This window comes from Dromiciops gliroides, chromosome 5, assembly GCF_019393635.1.
Source record: "Dromiciops gliroides isolate mDroGli1 chromosome 5, mDroGli1.pri, whole genome shotgun sequence".
NCBI lineage: Eukaryota > Metazoa > Chordata > Mammalia > Microbiotheria > Microbiotheriidae > Dromiciops > Dromiciops gliroides.
Genome location: NC_057865.1, coordinates 260,149,408 through 260,172,414, shown reverse-complemented (window position 1 = coordinate 260,172,414; position 23,007 = coordinate 260,149,408). Strand labels below are relative to the sequence as shown.

The window sequence follows — 23,007 nt, the reverse complement described above, 5'->3', positions numbered from 1 at the left end:
AATATTCCTTTTTCCTAATAAATCTTTTTTTATTTTTTAAGATTCACTGTTAGCCTCTAATTCTTTGGGTGAGCTAGCCACCTCCAGAACCAGGTGGACAGCTGCCCCCTGCCTCCGCCCCAACAATGGCAGCAAGCCGCACAGTTTATATACCCTTGAAACAATAGGTGGTTCATCAAACAGCAATCAAATCTAATTGGTTAATGTAGTTGGAGATAGGCTATATCAAAGCTACTTAAACTGTGGGTTATGACCCCATATGAGGTTGTGTAATTGAATATGTGGGTCATGAAAAATTTGGCAACAGTAAAAGTTTCTGTGTATCTATTTTATATACTATTATATCTGGGGTCACATATTTCTCTGGTGGAAAGGGGTGGTGAATGGAAAAAGTTTAAGAAACCCTGGGGTATATTAAAATGAAGGGCTATACTAGACTACCCCCCTAGTCTTGGGCTATAAATTCAAAGAATATATATCCTTTTCAATGGGTAGACTGAGTGACCCCTCCCTGGATGAAGAGGCCTTCCTATATAAGTATTATGGTGAGTAAAACTCTATGTGGTCGCCCTATTACTGTCCCAAGTGTAGGGAAAATTAGCTGAGGTTTATCATATATTTGTTACTTAGAAATTAGAGGCTACTGCACCCATTTGGGGGCATTAATCATTTATTAAAGTACATTAAATATTAGTAAAGAGAGCGCAAATGGCTCTGAAAGGTAGGAAAGCCTAGCAAGGAAATAGAAGTGAAAGAAGAGAGAAAATGGGGAACCCTAGTGGGCTGTTTGCTCTCACCAAGTTCCCTGGCCAAAGAATGTCTGTGTAAGCTTGCTGTGGGCAGGAGTAGAGCCCACCCATACACATTGTTCAAAGCTAATTGGCTAGCATCATTGAAATCTATTGGTTCACTGGATTTGACGGCGGTTCTGCACAGTTGTGCTGATGTCAGAGCCCAGAGAACAGATCCTCTGGTGGAAACAAGGCTTTCAGGTGGCTGTGGTTTTGAGTGAGGTAGCTTCCTGATTCTGGGCTGACCTTAAGAAAAGTCAAGCTGGTCTCTCTCAGCAGGCGCCCCTGGGAGTCCCCAAACCCCTATTATTAATAATTTTCTCACAGTATGTGTATGCATGTATATATATATTACATATACACACATACAGACATATACATATACACAAGTTGGACTAAATATGTGTTTGTATATGTGTGTCTATTTCAAATTTGGCTTCTTCTGTTAAAGCTTCAGTTCATTTTACTTTTTCCTATACTTTGATCATTTGTGTATGGCATCTGAGACCCTGAGTTTTTACTTCTGCTGACTTTTCTAGATGCTTTTCTCTTGTGAAATTTTTAGTTACCCAAATACTATTCTTCTTAATAACTTGTAACTATTCTGTATGGTATGTAGGTTGGTGGATATACGGCCAGGTTTCTCCCCCTTTCCATTTCAATTTAAAGCCCTTTTGATTAGATTTGCAAAATGCAAGGCAAATTAATTTTCCCAGTTCTTGGTAAATGCATTTTATCCCTGTCAAAGAATCATAAATGGAAATCCAAATCCCATTATAAGATTTTATGTTCTTTAATATTTTTTATCTTTTCCATTTATATCAGCTTAACTTCTGAATATAACCCTTTCCCTCCTCTTCCCTATGGGCCATCTCTTGGAAGAAACAATTAAAAATATAATTCTGGATACCTTTTTGACACAGAGAAATGCATCTGGGATGAATTCCAGCCTGCTGAAAGAAATATTTTGGCTCACCTTGACCTATAGATGAAAAAGGGGCTGTGCTTTAAAGTGACACCATTCCTGAGAGGCTGTCTTCTTAGGTGATGTGTACAATGGTACACAAGATTGGAAGGAGACTATGAGGAGAAATTCAATTGGGAGTTGAGTGAAAAAGAAGAACGAGGAAACTGAATGGAGGCATTTGGTGACTGTCATGGATGATGTTTAAGAGTCAGTGAATTCTACTGTTGTCACTTCAACCTTTGCCAACCAGGGTTAGAGAGATCAGCTTGAGGGAGCATCAAAAGGCTTGTCCAATCAGCACTAAACTCTCCTTTGAAAGATTTAAATGGTGAAGTACCTGAATCCATCTCCTTTTCTCTGTCCCCAAAGGCAGAAGTTGATTTCAGAGTCAAAGTTTGGAATTCCAAATTCAATTTCATTTACTTTACATTTTAAATATCTGTTTAATTAGCTTTTAACTTTCTAGCTATATAATAACATAATTGCTCTGGTTTAAGTGTTCCTATTTTTGTGAAGAGGGAGTTTAAAAAAAGAGGGAGAAATAACAACTGGTATGTTTTATAGATCAAAGCTTCTTAAACTGAGTCGTGACCTACAATGGGGTCCTGTAACTGTAATAGTGGGTGGTTGCAAAAATTTGGCAGTTATTGTTTGATTTGTATGCCTATTTTATATACCTATATACCCGAGTCATGTAAAAATTTCTTGGGTGAAAAGGGGTTGTGAATGGAAAAAGTTTAAGAAGCCCTGTTATAGATGAAAGTGAAGGGGATAGATTGGATGAATCATTTCTATCTAAATTGACTAGAGGAAAGTCAAACCCATGAAGATCTCTGAAAGGAAGAATTGGAAAAGAGCGGTCCTACTGACACAAAGTTGGCACCTACTAAGAGGAAATAGCTAAGGGTTTTTTTGTTTTGTTTTGTTTTTCAAATAAATTCAACAAGCTTTTTTTAATATAACAAACATTTTAATCTAAAGTTTTAAGTTCCAAATTCTATCCCTCCTTTTTCCCTTCATCTCTCTCCTCCTTGAGGAAGTAAACAATCATATATAGGTTATACATGTGCAACCAATAAGCATTTATTAAGCAACTACTATATGCCAAGCACTGTGCTATCTCAAACTCAGGAAGGAAAAACAACAAGAAAAAAAGTCAGGTCAATAAAACTAACCACATTCTTATACCACATCTTTACTTTGTAAATAAAGTTTTCTGTGCCCCTTGTCTTCAATGAGGTGATGGGGTCCTTGAGAAAGGAGTGAAAAGAGGAAAAGAAGAGGGGAAAGGAAATAACCTTGTGCATCACTCATAGGGGGCATGAGATGGTTGATGACACATCAAAGGAGACTAAATGAGAATAAGCAGAAAGGTAGGAGGAGATCCTGGGGGGAGGGTGGGGGCAAGGAGAAACTAATGTTACAAAAACGCAGAAAGAAGAACATATTCAGGATGTAGTTTTGGTGACCAGGGTCAAATACAGTGGAAATATCAAAAGAGATGAAGGCTAAAAGATCACAGACATGACAATTGGAAGATCACTGGTAAGTTTGGATAGAGCAATTTCAGGTGTTAAAAATTAAACTACAAAATCTGGAGAGTAGTGACAGAAGGAGGAGTAGAATCAATAAGTATGATAAATCAGTAGCCATATATTAAGCACTTAATATATGCCAGACACTGTGTTAAGCTCTGGGCCACTGGATAACTTTGTTTATGAGAGAAATGATTGTTTCTTTCATATATTGAAAACTCATTATTGAGTTAAGACCAAGGTTTTCCCCCTTTTCTACTTCCTCATCCAGGAATCAATCAGTGTGGGACATCTTGGGCAGACTTACCCAGTCAGAATGGTTAAGATCTAATCAAAGTCTGTAAAGAAATTCTAAGTTTCGGCAAATGGGTGGATTCCTGCTCATTGTCTTTACTCAGATGGGTGTGGGAAAATGTGGGTTCTACCTTATATGGAAATCTGTAAGTCTTTTTGGCCAAGATTTAGGTACAAAGTGTCACATACCTCAAGACTGTGACAATCAAAAAGTTTGAGAGACATGGTTTCTGGGTAATTTTTTCATTTTATTGATAAGGTCAGTGGGTTTTTAATAATAGGCTGGTCATTTGCCATCTCTTTTAGACTAAAGACTCCTAAGGGTGATGGGGTCACAGTTTATATGCCCTTTGAAGAGGAGGTATTCCCAAGGGGTACCTACTCAACTCTGATTGGTTAATCAAATGGGAGGTGAGCTATCTTGGGTTACATGACTTAGTTCACTCAAATCTTGGTCACAGAAACAGCAATTTCCATATCATCTGTCTTGATAATAGGGAGAATCAACATTTTCTCAGCCTCTTTCTGAGCAAATACAATGAACAGAATTATGCCCATTAACTCAAACATAATTTTTTGTTGCTTTTGTTTGTCCTTTGTTCTCAAAGAGGACCATGACATGGCAAGGTGATGTCATGAATTGCAGTGAACTGGATTTAAGTGAAGGAGGACTGTGCAAAGTCACCACCTTCACTCTCTCCTTCAAAGCCTTCTGGGACCAGTGGCAAGATATACATTAGGACAAATGGAGATGGCTGCAGATGTAGTAGGACACCTTGGCCTTTTTAAGAAGTTAAGGTCTTTCCCAGGTCTCAGTTTGCCTGAGGAAATGCCCAAATGCCCATTCAGTGATTAAGGCTAGGTAAGAAAAAAGGCAAAGAATGGCCTCCTTTATCTAGGCAAAACAAACGAATTAATTGATTGATTGATTAATTAATGAAGAAAGAAGGAAAGAAAGTGTGGGGACCAATTTTTAATTGGGGAGTGTTAGCTAAGCGGCTTGCCGCAATATTGGGGCAAGGAAGGAGACCAGCAGCCTCCCTCAAAACAGAGCAGGATTTATTTAACAAGAACAAAGTTTAAAAAACACAAACAGGATCAGTAGGATCAAAGGAAAGGAAATAAAATGGGGAAGGGGAAATTATACAACCTGAAAAACACCACTGTCCAGGAATAAGCTAAGAATACTCTGCAGCACTCCTGTCACCTTCCAGCTTCCAGCTAGAATGGTGAATTCTCTTCGCTCTTCACAGAAAACCCCAAGCAGCCCTAGCCAATTGGATGGCTGCTCTGACAGTCACATGACTGCCCTCAGTAGGCTTCCAATCATTATAATTTACCAGGCTTATGTAGGCATCGGCAAGTGGTGATAACATGAGGTGCCAGTGCCATGGCGACGGCTACAACCAGTGGGTGGAGCACTGTGCTATTTGCAGAGCCCCAGAGGCCAGTATGTGTGCTGAGGTTTTTTTTTTTTAATTCTAGCCAAAAGATGGGATCACAAAAACCTCAAATAACAATTCTTTAGAAAAGGAAGGAAGGAAGGAAAGAAACAAAGAAAGAAATGAAGAAACAAAGAAAGGAAGAAAGAAAAGAAGAAAGAGGGAAAGAAAGAAAGAAAGAAAGAAAGAAAGAAAGAAAGAAAGAAAGAAAGAATTTCTTTTATTGTCTGATTAGATCTTAGACTAGGTAAATTTCTATGAGAAATTTCCCACACTGGTTAGTTTCTAGATAAGGAAGTAGAAAAAGAGGAAAAACCTTGTTCCTAATACAATAATTAGTTATTAAATATAAGAGAAATAATAATCTCTCACAAGACCCTTACTGGAATGATCCCACCTCTCATTGTAATATCCATTTTCTCTTTAATTATTAACAAATCAGGGGCAGCTAGGTGGCGCAGTGGATAGAGCACTGGCCCTGGATTCAGGAAGACCTGAGTTCAGACACTTGACACTTACTAGCTGTGTGACCCTGGGCAAGTCACTTAACCCCAATTGCCTCACTAAAAAACAAAACAAAACAAAAAATCAGAGTTAATTGCCATCCTTAGGAAGGCCCACACTTCCAAACTTTGAGCCCACCACCATGACTGGTCTTTGGCATTCAAGAGTGTCACTGACCATTTTATTTTATTTTATTTTATTTTATTTATTTTTTTGGTGAGGCAATTGGGGTTTTGTGACTTGCCCAGGGTCACACAGCTAGTAAGTGTTAAATGTCTGAGGCCGGATTTGAACTCAGGTCCTCCTGAATCCAAGGCCAGTGCTTGATCCACTGTGCCACCTAGCTGCCCCCTACACTGACCCTTTTATTAATAAAATGATAACATTATTAATACAATAACTAATTACCCAGAAACTATGTCTCTTGAACTTTTTAAATATTACATCTAGGAGTTTGATTGAGAAAGGGAGGGGAATCATAGGATAATAGCTTACAGGAATGGTAGCAACAAATAGATGTTTGTTTTACTTTTTTTATGAATGGGGGAGATTGGGGATGTTTTGAAAGCAGTAATGACAGGAACAAGTGCAAAGGGAGAGATTAGCAAGTAGAGAAAAATGGTTGAAGGGACAATCTGTTGGGAAGAATAGGAGAAAATTTCCTTTGCAAGGAGAAGGAATACCTTATAAGAAACTGGATTAAAGCAAGAAAGAGGGATAGGATGATCTTGAGGTTGTTTTGTTTTGTTTTTTTAGTGAGGCAATTGGGGTTAAGTGACTTGCCCAAGGTCACACAGCTAGTAAGTGTTAAGTGTCTGAGGCCGGATTTGAACTCAGATCCTCCTGAATCCAGGGCCGGTGCTCTATCCACTGCACCACCTAGCTGCCCCAATCTTGAGGTTTTGAGATGAAGAAGAGAGAAGCGGGAACTCAATAGAGTGAATGGCCTTGATTGTCTCAGTTAAGTTAGAATCAAGTTCCTCAGCTGGGAGAATAGGGGAAGAGGGAGGTTTTGAGGACCTGTGGGAAAAAGAGGTTTAGAGTGAAGGTGATGAGGCACTCACTCAAAAATTTGCTATAATCAAGGTGGTAGAAGTTTTATCTGTGGGGGCAGGAAAACAGCAACTATTTCCAATAAACTTAGTGAAGGCATCAGCCTTGCTTTTACAATATGACTATCTTTAGGTGGCATGTAAAAGTAGGGAAACCTGGATCAGAAAAAAAAAAATTTAAAAACCCGTTGAGATGTTGTTCTCAAATTGGCCTTTATATGATAGCTTATCATAGTTATAAAATTGGAAAAGACCTCAGAGGCCATCTAATCTAACAAATCTGAATAATTTGGGTTCTTATTATATAAAAGTAAAAAGGTTTTGCACAAACATAAGCAAATCAAATTAGAATAAGAAAAGACATGGACTAAGAAAAATCAGTTTCAAAAAATCTCTTCCGTTAAACCTTTCAGAAAACAGTCAACAAACAATTTTTAAATGCTTATCATGTTCCAGGTACTATGCTAAGTGGCAGAATTGCATAGGAAAGTTAAAAACACAATCCTTCCCCTCAGAGAGCTCACGTGATAATGTGAGTGACAACATTAAAAATGATACAGTTGGTGGGGGAGGATCTGGACCAAGCTGGTGTGTCTAAGTGTGACTGTGTGTGTGAGAGTGTGTGTCTTGCCTGGTGACCTAAGAGAGGGAGTCCTAGGACATTTGAGGGGAAAGCTCCCTAAACTTCACAACCCACCTTTCCTCCACCCCCGGCCCCTCCCAGTTCCCCCAGCGCCTGCTGCTTCCTGGTCCCAGTCGCAGCCATGGCTGAAGAGCAGACACAGGTCGAGTTGTTCGTCAAGGCCGGCAGTGATGGTGCCAAGATTGGGAACTGCCCCTTCTCTCAAAGACTTTTCATGGTACTCTGGCTTAAGGGTGTCACCTTCAATGTCACCACTGTAGACACCAAGAGGAGAACTGAGACAGTACAGAAGTTGTGTCCTGGAGGTCAGCTCCCATTTTTACTGTACGGCAATGAAGTATACACAGACACTAACAAGATTGAAGAGTTTCTGGAGGAGGTGCTTAGTCCTCCTAGGTATCCCAAGTTGGCAGCAAAGAACCCAGAATCTAACACAGCTGGCCTAGATGTCTTTGCCAAATTTTCTGCTTACATCAAGAATTCAAACCCAGCACTCAATGCCAACTTGGAGAAGGGGCTGTTGAAAGCCCTGAAGGTTCTGGACAACTATCTGACATCACCACTTCCTGAGGAGATTGATGAGACAAGTGCAGAAGATGAGGGTGTCTCCCACAGAAAGTTTCTGGATGGTGATGAGCTTACATTGGCTGATTGCAACCTACTGCCCAAGCTTCACATCGTACAGGTTGTATGTAAGAAATATAGGGGATTTTCTATCCCAGAAGAGTTTCGAGGGGTGCAAAGATATCTGCGCAATGCTTATGCCAGAGAGGAATTTGCCTCTACCTGTCCAGATGCTGAGGAGATAGAGCTAGCCTATGAGCTCGTAGCCAAAGCCCTACAGTAGCCATGGACAGAGCTTCTTTCCTCCCTTCCCCTTCTTTACCAAATGGCTTCATAAGGCAACCCAATGAACACATTTCAAGATGGCCACTGATCCAGAATTTTGAAATAAAATACAGAAGGGCAGGGAAGGTTGTTGGGAGGCAGGATGGGGAGGAAAATGAGGTTGTTTTTTTTTTAAGGGGATAGGATGAAAATATTTCAATAATAAAACCATTAAAATACAAAAAAAATGATACAGTTAAGATATTTACAATGCGAGTGTAAGGCATCTGATATGTAATAACAGGAAGTAGCTAGCAGTTGGGGAACTTGAGAAAGGCCTCTTGAAGAAAGTGGGATTTGAGTTGTTTCTTTTTTTTTTTTTTTTTTTTTGCGGGGCAATGGGGGTTAAGTGACTTGCCCAGGGTCACACAGCTAGTAAGTGTCAAGTGTCTGAGGCCGGATTTGAACTCAGGTACTCCCTGAATCCAGGGCCGGTGCTTAATCCACTGTGCCACCTAGCCGACCCCGAGTTGTTTCTTTAAAGAAGCCAAGAGTTAACAGTTGAAGAGGGAACATGTATAAGTGTAACCAGATCTACATGTCAGCTTCTTCCTCAAATCCTTCTCTCTCTTCAGGGAGCTGTCTTGAAAGAGAAATTCCAATCTTTCCTTTCAAATTTGGAAGGCTGAAGAAAACGTCTCTTTTCTTAAGCTTTTGCCAATTTCACCCTTCATACAGGCCCATGTGGAGCAATGAGTAATGAATTTCTGCCGAGAAAACTTAGCAACCGGACTGGAGCCCCTAGTTATACAGACATGTGGGAAAACCCTGTGAAAAACCATGAAAAACTATGTGGAAACGTAAAAAGGCGTAGAGTTAGGAGATGAAATATCTTGTAGGAGGAATGGCCACAGCATGATAGGAAATGTGGAGGGGTATAAAGAGTAAGAAGACTAAACGAGTAGAAAGTGATCAGCTTGCAAAGAGTTATTCAAAAGCCAAACACAGGATTTTATATATGATCATGGATGTAACAGAGAGCCACTGGAACTTACTGGTATGTGTGTGTGTGTGTGTGTGTGTGTGTGTGTGTGTGTGTGTGTGTGTGTGTGTGTAGAACATGATTAGTCCTACACTTCACAAAAATCACTTTGACACCTTAGTGGAGTATGGACTAAAAACAGGAGAGACTTGAGGCAGGGAAGTCAATCACAATGTTATTACAATATTCCAGGAATGAGGTTAGGATGTCCTAAGTAGGTATGGTGGCAGTATGAATGGAAAGACAGGGATTCATAAGAGAGACGTTTTGAAGGTAGAGATAACAAGACTTAGAGTTTAGATATATGAGGTGAACATGAATGAGGAGTCAAGAATGATGATGGGGTTGCTACCTTGAGAAACTGGGAAGATGGTGGTGGACTCAACAGTAACATGGAAGTTCAGAAGAGGGAATGGTTTGGGGTTAATGATAATAACTTTTGTTGTGTATATGTTGAGTTTGACATATCTACTTGATATCCAGTTGGATGTGTGCAAGAGGCATTCACAACCATCATTTGAGTTTGGAAAAGAGATTAGAGCTGGATATTTGGATCCAGGAATCATCTGCACAGAAATGACAATTGAACAAACGGGAGTTAATGAGATCACCAAGGGAGATGGCATAAAGAAAGGCTAATGTGCAAAATCTATTGACAATTGACAAAAATCTAAAAAGGGGGGGGGCATTCTCCTGTGGAAAAGTGGTCAAAAATTACAAGAAAATATATTTTTAAGAATTACAAATGATTATCAATTATCTTGAAATTGTTAGACCTCAAATAATAAAAACATGATTGGTAAAATGATCTAGTACTGAATAAAAACAAGAACACCTGATTAGTGGGAAAGATTAGGTAAAAAAGATTCAGAAGGAAACAAATAGCATAATCTAGTATTGGAATAGACGTAAGGTCAAACATACCTTCCTTTTTTTTTTTTTTTCGGGGTAATGAGGGTTAAGTGACTTTCCCAAGTTCACACAGCTAGTGTCAAGTGTCTGAGGCCAGATTTGAACTCAGGTCCTACTGAATCCAAGGCTAGTACCTTATCCACTGCACCACCTAGCTGCCCCCATATACCTTCCTTTTTAATAAATAACCAGACTACAGGACCCCATTCATTTCTGCCTTGATCATAAGGGAGAACCGGGAATCATTTGTTCAGACAACCTCACTTTCTCACCTCACACCTGGATTGGCTCAGAAATTTTCATCAAGTCAGTATTACTATTCCTATTATTAAGGATGTGACAACCTTTTCTCCTATGGTTCATTTTAGAATACCCAGATCCTAGGCTAAAGCTCTCTTCTCTGGACATCACTCTGTGATCCCTCAGGCCCATTTATCCAAGCTTCATCTATCACCTTCCACTCTTTATGCCCCTTATGTCTTCTGTAACCTCCATTCTCTTAAACTGACCTTCATATTAAGCCCATTCCTACCTCCTTGCAACCATGGAAACCTGTATATCCTTAGCTACTCTCTCCAGTAGTGTCTATACCTTCACTCATGAACTTGCTCCTATGAGCTAGGAGGAGTAGCCATGATTCTTGATCCTAATTGTCACTTCTTCACTCTCCTTCTACCACCATCAGTCAATGATCTCTATGATTTTAGGTTCATTTCATCCTAATAAATCAACCAATATAGATTCTGGTGTCTCTTCTCCACCAGACCACAAGTCATTCTGCCTTCTTTCTCAAGTTCTCAATCTTCCTTTAGATCTTTTTTTTTTTTTTTAAGTGAGGCAATTGGGGTTAAGTGACTTGCCCAGGGTCACACAGCTAGTAAATGTTAAGTGTCTGAGGCCGGATTTGAACTCAGGTACTCCTGATTCCAGGGCCGGTGCTCTATCCACTGCGCCACCTAGCTGCCCCTTCCTTTAGATCTTATGGTGTTTTGTTTTGTTTTTTTTTAAAGAAATCTACCCCCTCACCTAATGCTTGGGGATTTTGGTTTGTGTTGTTTCCCCTTGTTTCATCGACCTCTTCAACAAATACCTTTGTTTCATCTGTAGTTCACTCCATCTCAATTGATCAATGAACAAGCATTGATTAGATCCCCACTGTATATTAAAGTAGCTAGGTGGAGTCATGAAGACACCTTCCTGAATTGAAATCTGGCCTCAGATGCTTACTACCTGTGTGATCATGGGCAAGTCACTTAACCCTGCCTTGGTTTCCTCATCTGTAAAATGAGATGGAGAAGGAAATGGAAAATCACACTAATGTCTTTGCTGAAAATAACTCAAATGGGGTAATGAAGAGTTGGACATGACTAAAACAACTGAATAGCAACAACAAACTGTGTGTTAGGCACTATGCTGAACACTTGGCATACAAATACAAAAAAAGATAGTCCCTGCTGTCAAGAAGCATTATTGACTAACTGATTTGAGCCTTCCCCTCTGTGGTTATCTTAGGTCTACTCTTTATGCTTGTTAAATTGAATTGATTTATGGCATCATAGAATTTCAAATAGAATGAGCATATGGATTATTGATATAGTGAACTCTAGGAGAAGAAACTCCACCTACTAATGCAGGTTAGCACCTTTTCTGTAACTTATTAATCTTAGAGAGCTACCTAGCCCTAGAGCACTGAGAGATCAAGGGACTTGCCTAGAGTCATGCAGTCAGTATATATCAGATGAGAGTATTGAATGTAGGTTTCTCTAATTCAGAGGCTGGCTCTCAATCTACTACATCACACAGCCTGGAAGAAGTTACTTAATAAATGGTTATAGATGCAATGATGTTTTGTCCTAGTAACAGTCCTATTGTGCCTCCATATTGGTAAATAAGCTAATGTTCTGATGGTCTTAATTTGATCCATTCTGGTTCTGCCTTCCTGTGGCTCTTCTCATGACTACCTCCTTGCTCTGTTTGTGTCCAGTGAACTTCATGGGTTGACCCCCCCAATGACTAATGACCTACATTCTTTTGTCCATGCTGTATCCTCTTGCATCCTTGAGATAACAGTTCTCCCAATTTTATTACCTTCTCCCTTCACTTCTTATTTATTTTCTATACTTTTTTATTAACTTATCTGTAAATATGTTTATCCCCTTCACAGACTTTAAGTTCTTTGAGAGTAGGAACTGTCTCATTTTTGTATTTGTATACCCTATATCTATTCCCCATAATTTCTGGCATATAATAGGTGCTCACTACATGCTGTTTATTGATTGAAGGTCTCTAATCCACTCCTCCTCTACCACCTACCCCTAAATTTTATAGGTGAGAAAAGTGGGACACAACGGTTAAGTGAATTGCCCAAATTCATACAATGGCAGAACCATAATACAAGTCTTTTGAATCCAAATCCAACATTTTCTCCCATGATGCCATGCTACACAAAAGAATCAAGAGCCATAAGCATCTTGGCAGAGCTCAGCCAAATGGACTGAATCTAATGAAATGAACATTAATAACAAAAATAACTGTAAATTTCTGCATTTAGGGTAAAAAAATCATAACAAGTGCCAGATGGGGTAAAAACTTACGGAGTTCTAGTTGACATTAAACTCCAGATGGGCTAACAAAATGACATGGCTGTCACAAAAGATAATGAAATTTGAAACTATATTAACAGAATTACAATAATGCCCAGAACCATGGAGGTAATGATGTCACTTTATCTAGCCCCAACCTCCAATGGAATGTTCAGTTATGGAAACCATGTTTTAAGTGGACTGTAAACAAACTGTATATATCCTAAGGGAGGGACAGGATGGTGAGAGTCTTCAAAATCATCTCATTTGGTTGTGAGGCAGTAATGGATAGAAAATCAGCTTCAGAGTTGAAAAGATTGGGGATCAAGCCTGCCTCTGACAGCTGTGCAACCATGAATAGGTCCCTTAACCTTACAATGTCCCAAGAAGCTCTAAAACTATAAATTATAGAAAAGGTACTGATTGGGGGCAGCTAGGTGGCTCAGTGAATAAAGCACCAGACCTGGATTCAGGAGGACCTGAGTTCAAATGCAGCCTCAGACACTTGACACATCGGCTCTATGACCCTGGGCAAGTCACTTAACCCTCATTACCTCACTCCCCGCCCCCCAAAATAACAACACCTTACTAAAACTAGAAATGCCACATGCTAATGAAATCACAAGTTTAGGCCATTCTTTTTCCAACCACTAAAAAAATGGTTGAAGAAACTGGGATGAATTAGCCTGTAGAAAGTAAGATTTATAGTGAGAATTTGAAGGTTGCCATGTGGAAATGGCATCATAATTATCCTGTTGCAGCTCTAGAGGAAAAACTAGGACCAATGCGTGAAAGTTTCCTAAGGTAGATTTTTAGTGGAATGAATAAAAAACTTAACAATTAGAAATTTTGAAAAACCAGAATGTGAAGTAATGAGATTTGTGTCCCTCGAACTTTTCAAGCAAAAGTTGGATGACCACCGATTAGAAATGGAAATTCCTGTATGAGGCAGCAGATGATGTTTGATTATACTTAAGATCCATTGAGAATCACATATTTAGGGGCAGCTAGGTGGTGCAATGGATAAGACACCAGCCTTGGATTCAGGAGAACCTGAGTTCAAACCCAGCCTTAGACACTTACTAGCTGTGTGACCCTGAGCAAATCACTTAACCCCCAATGCCCTGCAAAAAAAAAAAAAGAAAAGAAAAGAAAAGAAAAAAAGAAAAGGAAAAAAAAAGAGAGAATCATATATTTAGAACTGGAAGGAACCTAAGAGGCTATCTGAATTAACTGCCTCATTTTATAGATGAAGAAACAAAGGGCTAGTAAGGTTAAATAATTCTCCCACAGTCACATAGGTAAGAAATTATAGGGCTGGGATCCAAACCCAGATCTCAGAACTCTCTCTACTGCACCACAATGCCTACTTAACCTTTGATGACCCCTCTATGTCAGGGATATGATTATTCTATGCTAGTGGTTTTAATTATTAGAATACAGAGTTGAGGTTCAATTGTTATTATTCCATGGAAAGCATGCATTATATTAGGAATGGGTGATGGTTTTCCTCCAGTAGCATTATTGCTCTAGTAAACTCCTTTTGTTTGTTTCCTTACATTGAGTTTCTTCCTCCAGGTCCTGTGATCCTAATCTTTTCCAACATGAATAAAAATGCACCTGCAAGAAGGTAGAACTGATACTTTTGTTGGAATACTTTTCTCATCTAAAGCATGTTCTGTTATATCTTTGAATGTCCATTAGTTCCCTAGGAATCTATGTGCGATTTCAAGTTATGAATGTAAAGGTCAAAGAAGAATTCAGCAATTAATGGTACATTTCAGATGCATAGAATGGATATTGCTTTAATTTTCTGAGTCATCATTACTCTGTATTAAAGTGGAGACTTTAAATTTCAATAAATTTTATTCTTCCCTCTTACATTTACAACATTTTAAAATTGTCCTATATTTTCTAGATTGGCTATTTTTTAGTAACCAAATCAACTTACACTTTTTTTTGTGGGGCAGTGAGGGTTAAGTGACTTGCCCAGAGTTACACAACTAGTGTCAAGCGTCTGAGGTAGGATTTGAACTCAGGTCCTCCTGAATCCAGGGCTGGTGTTTTATCCACTCCACCACCTAGCTGCCCACAACTTATACTTTCTAAAGAGATGATCCATTAACTCTTTATTTTACCTACCTTCCAGGGTTGTTTTGAGGGTCAAATGAGATAATATTTGTAAAGCACTTAACACAGTATCTGACACATAGGATGCACTATGTAAATGCTAGTTGTTGCTATTATTAACATTATTACTATTATTATTCACTTTTGTCTTGTCCAAGATATTATTGTGACATTTACTCTGTTGAATCATTCTACTTTCACCTCAAATTCTACTCAAAGCCAAGAGTACTATATTAAAATATATAAAATATATATATATAAAGGCACTAAAGTGCCTTTGCTGTGAGCTCCTTGACAATAGGGACTGGAACAAAGTAGACTTTAATAGTTGCTTGTTGACCGACTGACAGTTGCCTCTGTCACCTATCTTTTCCGTAGTCAAATTCTTTGAACATATGTCACCAGAAGGTATGGGTGAATGTAAATAAAATGTATTGAGCGATCAATGCTGGATCCAAGTTCTGTGGGATTCTAGATTTCCACATTTATAGCCCTAATCTTGATGATAGACATCTGTCCATTTCTATAGTGGTTTATTGACCTAAAGTCTACACTGATTTTTCTCAATCTGTTAATCATGCTTGAACTTGGAAGTTTTGTTTTATAACTAAGATCTGTTCATTACCTTCTGGCTTTACCCTACTGATCTTGCCAATGCAACAACTGAGAACTTTTTGATAATAACTCAGTGATATTTGGTAATAACTTTCAGTACTGTGGTTTCTGGCAAAAGTTATAACTCTATCCATCATACACCAGTGCTGATTAAATCCTGTCTTTCAGAAGCCAGTTTAAGACACATATGCCATGCCATATTGATCCCCAAATTCCTACTATCATTATGATTAGTTCTTTACAAGTTAACATATGACTATTATATAAATGTTTTAATGTGTTAGTTCTTCCCAATGTAATTAATTACATGTTCCTCTAGGAAAGAGGCTATGTCATGTTCTTTTTGTTTTGTCATGTTCTTGTTGTTATACATCTCCAAATAGACATTCATTAAATATTTGGTTTTTGTTTGTTTTTTATTATTTATCTTTAGTGTTTTTTTTTAAAAAAACATTTTTGAGTTCCAAATTCTCTCCCTCCCTCCTTCTTAACCCTTGAAATTGCTGTGAAAGAAAGAAATATATCAATTATACGTGGGAAATCATGCAAAACATTTCCTTATCAGTCATGCTGCAAAAAAGCAAGAAAAAGAAAGACAAAAAAATACTTAAATTTTCATCCAGAGTTCATGTGTTTTCCCTCTAGAAGTGGATAGCTTTTTTTTTTTAAATCATGAATCCTTTAGAATTCTTTTGTATCATTGTATTGATCAGAATAGCTAAGTCTTTCACAGTTTATCATCATTACACTACTGCTGTTACTGTATATAATGATCTCCTTGTTCTGTTTATTTTGCATCAGTGCATATAAGTCTGCCCAGGTTTTTCTGAAACCATGCCCCTAATCATTATTATAGAGTACAGTAGTATTCCATAGAGTACAGTAGTATTGTACAGTAGTACAATCATATGCCACAACTTGTTCGGCCATTTCCCAATTGATGAACGTCTCTTCAATTTCCAATTCCTTACCATCACAAAAAAAAAAAAAAGAACTGTTGTGAATACTTTTCTATGTATAGGACCTTTTTTTCTTGATTTCTTTGGGATATAGACCTAGTAGTGGTATTGCTGGGTCAAAAGGTATACACAGTTTTATAGCCCTTTTGGCATAGTTCCAAATTGTTCTCCATAATGGCCAAATCAGTTCACAACTCCACTAACAGTTCATTAACATGCCTATTTTCCCAAGTCTCCTCCAGAATGTTTCATTTCTGAAAGATTTATATCATATCATATCATACCATAGCATAGTATATTCATATCATATGGTACTTCTGAGTTGTTTTAATTTGGATTTCACTAAGCAGTAGTGATTTTGAGCATTTTTCCTTTCAGTATAGATAGCTTTGGTTTCTTCTTCTGTAAATTGCTTGTTTATATCCTTTGACCATTTATCAATTGGGAAATATCTCTTATTTTTATAATTTTTATTCAGTCGCAATTGTTTGAGAAATGGGGCTGTTTTCAGAGAAACTTTTATAACAATTTTTGATGTTACTTCATTGTTTATGATCCCTTTTACCAAAATGTAGTTTCCCTGATTATTTCTTTTACTCAGATCCATTTTTGTTCTTGCTTTGTCTGAGGTCATGATTTCTACCCCTGCTTTTTTTTACTTCAGCTGAAGCAAAATATATTCTTCTACAGTCCCTTATTTTAACAGTGTATACATGTCTTTCTATTTCAAGTATGTCTCTTGTAAGCAACATTGTAGGATTCTGGTTTTTAATCCTTTCTGCTGTGTACTTCTGTTTTATGGATGAGTTCATCCTACTCACATTAACAGTCAAAATTGTATTTTCCTCCATGCTGTTTTGTTCTATCCTTCTTTCTCTATTTTTATCCCTGTCCCTTTTCAAATGTCTATTTTGTTTCTGACCACTGACTACTTTAATCTCTGCCCCCACCTTTTGTCAAACCCTCCTTTCTCTTTTTTCTTCCCCTTCATACTTCCCTGTTGGATAAGATGCATTTATATACTCAACTGAGTATGAATACATATTCTTTCCTTTTTGAATCAATTGTGAAAAGGAGGTTCAAGTGTTGACTACCATCTCAAACCATTTTCCCCTCCACTGTAGAAGGTCTTCATTGCACATCTCTCCCTTCTCACTTCTCCCATTGTATCCCTCTTTCTCACCTCTTCATCTTTTTGAGATCATTCCAACATAACTGACTCACATCCATGTCCTGTATCTATGTAAACACCTAAGTTCCCCAATAATTACAAAGTTCTTGGGAGGTGCATGTATCATCTTCCCACATAAGGATATAAATAATTTAACCTTATTAAGTCCCTTATGATTTCTTTTTCATGCTTACCTTTTCACAATCCTCTTGAATCTTGTGTTTGAATGCCAAATTTCCTATTTTGCTCTTTTTTCATCAGGAATGCTTGAAAGTTCTATATTTAACCAAATATCCATTTTTTCTCCTGAAGGATTATGTTCAGATTTGCTAGGTAGGATAGTCTTGGTTGCAATTCTGGTTCCTTTGCCATCTGGAATATCCTACATATTCCAAGCCCTCCACTCCTTTTACATGGAAACTGCTAAACCTTGTGAAATCTTAACTGTGGCTCCACAATATTTGAATTGTTTATTTCTGACTGCTTGCAATATTTTCTCCTTGATCTAGGACTCTGGTATTTGACTATAATATCTGGAGAATTTTCATTTTGGGATCTCTTTCAAGAGGTGACTGGTGTATTCTTTCAATTTCTATTTGAATTTCTATTTGAATTCTAAATGAAGGATATTTTTTCTTGACAATTTCTTGACATTTGATGTCTAGGCTCTTTTTGAAAATTATGGAGGATATGTAGATATGTAGACAGACGGTATAGATATAAGGTGATGGGATGATGAAAAAACAATAAAGGGATGAGAAATAAATTGCACTGGAAGAAGGAAGGGGGAGATTGAACAGGATAAATTATTCCACATAAAAGAGGCACAAAAGACCTATTACAATAGAGGAAAAGAAGGGAGGGAGGAGCATTGTTTCAACCTTATGGTCACCTGATTTGGCTCAAAGAGGTATAGAATTTTTATTTTTTTTATTTTTTTTGTGGGGCAATGGGAGTTAAGTGACTTTCCCAGGGTCACACAGCTGGTAAGTGTCAAGTGTCTGAGGCTGGATTTGAACTCAGGTACTCCTGAATCCAGGGGTGGTGCTTTATCCATTGCGCCACCTAGCTGCTCCCAAAAAGGTATAGAAATTTATCTTACCGTATAGTAAAAAGGGGTGTAAAGAATTAATTGTGATTTGAGGTTTTTTCTGACCCCATCTTTGGCTAAAGTTAGAAGCCCCGGGGAGTGCCCCAGCTGGCTTAGCCACCTCCATGCCAGCACAATGCTCCACCCACTGGCTGTAGCTCTCGCTATGGCTCTGCAGCTCATGTCATCACCACATGAGAATGCCTACATGGGCCTGGCCAAATTATAATGACTGGAAGCCCAGTGAGGGCAGTCATGTGACTGTCAATCAGGGCTGCCAGCCAATTAGCTTGGGGCTGTGTGTGTGTGTGTGGACAGCCCAGGGTTTTCTGGGAAGGAGAAGAAAGGAGTCTCTCTCCATTCTGGTGTGTGAGAGGGAGAAAGAAGGGGTGCAGTCATTTTGCTCTTTGGAAACAGCTAAGTCCAGTTGGTGTGATTCCAGGTCACATTATTTTCCTTCCCTTTTTCCCTTGTCCCTAGTTCTACTAATCTTACTTGTGTTTTAAATTGGTTCTTGTTAATAAACCCTGTTTTTTTAAAGAGGTTGTTAATCTCCTTCCTTACCCCAATATGACAGCGAGCCGCCTAACGCTCCCCAATTAAAATTTGGCCCTAACAGGGGAAAGGGGATAGAAAAGGGTGTGGCACTGATAGAAGGGAGGTCAAATTGAGTGATGCCGTAGTCAGAAGCAAAACACTGGTCAGGAGGGACAGGGTGAAAGGAGAAGAAAAAGCATAAACAAGGAGAAAAATAGGAAGGAGGGAAATGTACAGTAATCATAACTGTGAATGTGAATGGAATGAACTCTCCCATAAAACAGAAGAGAACAGCACAGTGGATTAAAAACCATATTTTTTTCTATTCTTTTACTTTTTAAAATTTTGTTATATAATATTTTGATATCTCATAGAATCATTAGTTTCCTACTGTTCAGTTCTAATTTTTAAGGAATTATTTGCTTCAGTGATGTTTTATATTTCTTTTTCCATTTGACTAATTCCATTTTTTAGGGAGTTATTTTCCTTGGTAAATTTGTATATATCTTTTTTTCCCATGCTATTGTCTCTTTTCTCATGATTCTCTTGCATTACACACATTTCTTTTCCTAGTTTTTCTTCTACTTCTCCAATCTGTTCTTTAAAGCCCTTTTGAAGCTCTTCCAGAAATTCTCTTTGGGCCTGAAGCCAAATAATTTTTTTCTTTGAAAGCTGTATCCCTTTGAGCACTATCGTCCTCCTGTAAATTTATGGCTTAATCCTCCCCATCACCACAATATCTTTCTATAGTCAAACTTATTTTGTTTTGTTTTGTTTTGGGGCTTTTCCTCATTTTTATGACGTTTTTGTGGCTCAGTGCTTTTATGTAAGAGTTGGGCTTTAGTCCTGCACTGTCCCAGGTTTCTGTGCTGGGTCTCTGGGTCTTACTGCTGGCTTTCACTGGACTTCAGGGCTTAGCTGTTTGCATGCTCTGCATGGTAGGCTTCCCTTCTGGCTTGTATTGGGGGCATAGGGCTTCCTCATTGGCCTCCCTTGGGTGTGGGGTTTAACTGCTGTGCTGCTGCTTGCTGCTACTGCTCCCCACCCTCCCCTCTCCTTGCTCCCTTCCCACCCAGGCAAGACAAACTTTTCCTGCTGGGTTGGTAAGCTGCTTTCCTGCCCCTGGAACAATTATGAGGCAGTTTTATAGTTATTTGGAAATGGGAATTATATTATCTGTACCATTTATTTCAAAAGGTGACTGTAACGGGGCAGCTAGGTGGTGCAGTGGATGGAGCACCCGCCCTGGATTCAGGAGGACCTGAGTTCAGATCTGGCCTCAGACACTTGACACTTGCTGGCTGTGTGACCCTGGGCAAGTCACTTAACCCCAACTGCCCAGCAAAAAAAAAAGAAAAAAATAAAGGTGGTTGTAGGAATCAAACAAATTGTCTACTGAGTGCTTTGTGAACCTAAATTTTGGGTCAAGGACAGAGATTTCCTTAAAGGAAATAACCCTGGATCTTCCCAATAATTGGCTATTTAATAATCATTTCTCTCACAGGGCCTCAAGATATGACCTGTGCCATTCCTTATTCAGAACATTCCCTTATGCAGAACATGGCATCATCCATTTCCACACCTAGAATGAATTCTCTCCCCACAAGCACCTTAGAATCCTCAGATTCCTTCAGAGCTCAGTTCTCACATGAGGTTATATTTGTAAAAATGCTTAGCACAGTGCCTAGCACAAAATAAATACTTAATGTTTATTCCTTTCCCCTTTCACTAGTTCTGACTCCTTTATGAAGCCTTTTCTTAACTTTCTGCCCCCCATTAAAAATTATCTTGCATTTACTTTGTGTGTGTGTGTGTGTGTGTGTGTGTATAATATTTACTTTTATGAATACATGTAGTTTTCTTCCAATATAATGTAAGTTTCTTTAGAGACTTTTTATCCCTAGAGCCTAATGCAGTGCCTGGCACATTACATGTATTTCATGAATGCACAATGACTAAAGCTGATATATCTTTCTGGGCCTCTGTTTCCTCTTCTGATAAATGAGGGAGTTATGTTAGGTGACCTTTTAAGGTCCTTTCCATCTCAAAACCTATAATCCTGTTATCCAATCCTCTCCATTCCAGTGCCTGAAGTAATTATATTGTCTCACTTTAAGCCACAACAAAGATTTGAATGTAACATCATTTGTCTTTCTTTGCTTTCTGGTTTATTTTCTATGATTCTCAAATATTAAAGAGGAAAAAAAAAGAGAACATACATATGTATATTTGTTTACATCTCTATAGTTATAGGGAGTTTATTTATACACACACATATCTGCATATGTTTGTGTACATAATCTTTTGTAGCACCTACTGTGTCATATAGACAGAATTTTTCAAGTGGTTTGTTGTTTTTCAGTTGTTGGGTTTTGTTTTTTCTTCAGTCATGGCCAACTCCATTTGGAGTTTTCTTGGCAAAGATATTGAAGTGGTTTTGCCATTTCCTTCTTTAGCTCATTTTACAGATGAGGAATCTAGACCAACAAAGTTAAAGGACTTGCCCAAAGTATCTGAAGACAGATTTGAATTTAGGAAGATGAGTTATACACATCTTCAAGCATTATTTAGGTATGAGTTGTTATTGTTACTGTTATGTATTTTAGAATTTTTGAATATTTATTTTTTTCCAATTTACACATAAAAACCATTTTAATATTCATTAATTTTTTTTATTTCCAAATTCTTTCCCTTCTTCCCTCCTTTCCCCCTGTCTTTGAAATGGAAAGCAATTTGATATCAATTATCTATGTGAAGTCATGCAAAATAGATTTTCATATTAGCCATGTTGCAAAAGAAAAGAGATACCCCCAAACCCCAAGAAAAATAAAATTTTAAAAACGTATGCTTCAATCTTCATTGTCTCCATCAGTTCTTTCTCTGAAGAGGAATAGCATTTTTCACAATAAGTTATTCAAAATTTTCTTGGACCATTGTCTTGCTGAAAATAGGCAGGTCATTCACAGCTTATGGGAATTCCCTCAATTTCTAATTCTTTGCCATCACAAAAAACAAGCTGCTATAAATATTTTTATATAGACCCTATCTTTTGTCGTTGTTATTGTTGTTTTTTCTCTCTGGGGTACAGACCTAGTAATTAGTGTTATTGTTAGGTCAACGGATATGTAAACATGGTTTTCTAGCCTATTAGGCACAGTTCCAAATTGCTCTCCAGAATAGGTGTGAGATAGTACCTCAGAGTTGTTTTAATTTTTAATTTGCATTTCTCTAATCAGTAGTGATTAAGAGGATGTTTTGATATGACTATAGATAGCTTTGATTTCTTCTGAGAACTGCCTGTTCATGTGCATTAACCATTTGTAAATTGTGGAATGACTAGTATTTTTGTAAATTTGACTCAGTTCTCTATATATTTGAGAAATGAAGCCTGTATCAGAGACACTCGTAGTAAAAATTAATAAATAAATAGACTAAAAAATCCTATTTTTCTGCTTCCCTTCTAATCTTGGTTGCATTGGTTTTGTTTGTGCAAAACCTTTTAAATTTAATACAATGAAAATTATCCATTTTACATCTTGTAATATTTTAGCATTTCTATTATTATTGTAACCTGTGACCCAGAAGTTAAGCATGGACTGGGTTCACTAGGAGCTTCTCAATTATAATTCTTTTTTTAGGTCAAATCTCACCCTGAGTTTATTTGGAAACATCTGAACATGGTTTGTTTTGCTCACATCTGAGAGGCAGTTTGACACAGTTGAAAGAAGAAAGGGAAGAGGGAGGGGAATAAGCATTTATATAGCATCTATGTGTCAGCCACTGTGCTAAGGGCTTTTATAAATATTACCTCATTTAAAAGATAGGCTCTTCCATTAGATAGTGAGCTAGCTCCTGAAGGGCAGGGGCTGTCTTTTGCATTTTCTTTGTTTCTGACCATGTTTAGTACAGTGCC

General features: G+C 38.1%; 2 protein-coding genes across 2 annotated transcripts in view; both read left to right on the top strand.

Annotated features, from left to right (window-relative positions):
- Positions 1–7,155: 7,155 nt before the first annotated feature.
- LOC122729536 (chloride intracellular channel protein 1) lies at positions 7,156–8,252 on the top strand. Its single transcript, XM_043968469.1, has one exon. It carries the CDS (start codon positions 7,350–7,352, stop codon positions 8,073–8,075), a length of 726 nt encoding a protein of 241 aa, XP_043824404.1. The 5' UTR covers positions 7,156–7,349; the 3' UTR covers positions 8,076–8,252.
- Positions 8,253–14,202: 5,950 nt separating this feature from the next.
- Positions 14,203–23,007, top strand: part of SLC6A15 (solute carrier family 6 member 15) — an 80,889-nt gene continuing 72,084 nt past the window's right edge. The window contains exon 1 of the mRNA XM_043968468.1: positions 14,203–14,222. The gene's annotated coding sequence lies outside the window, so the exon portion shown is untranslated. The remainder of the gene's footprint in view (positions 14,223–23,007) is intronic.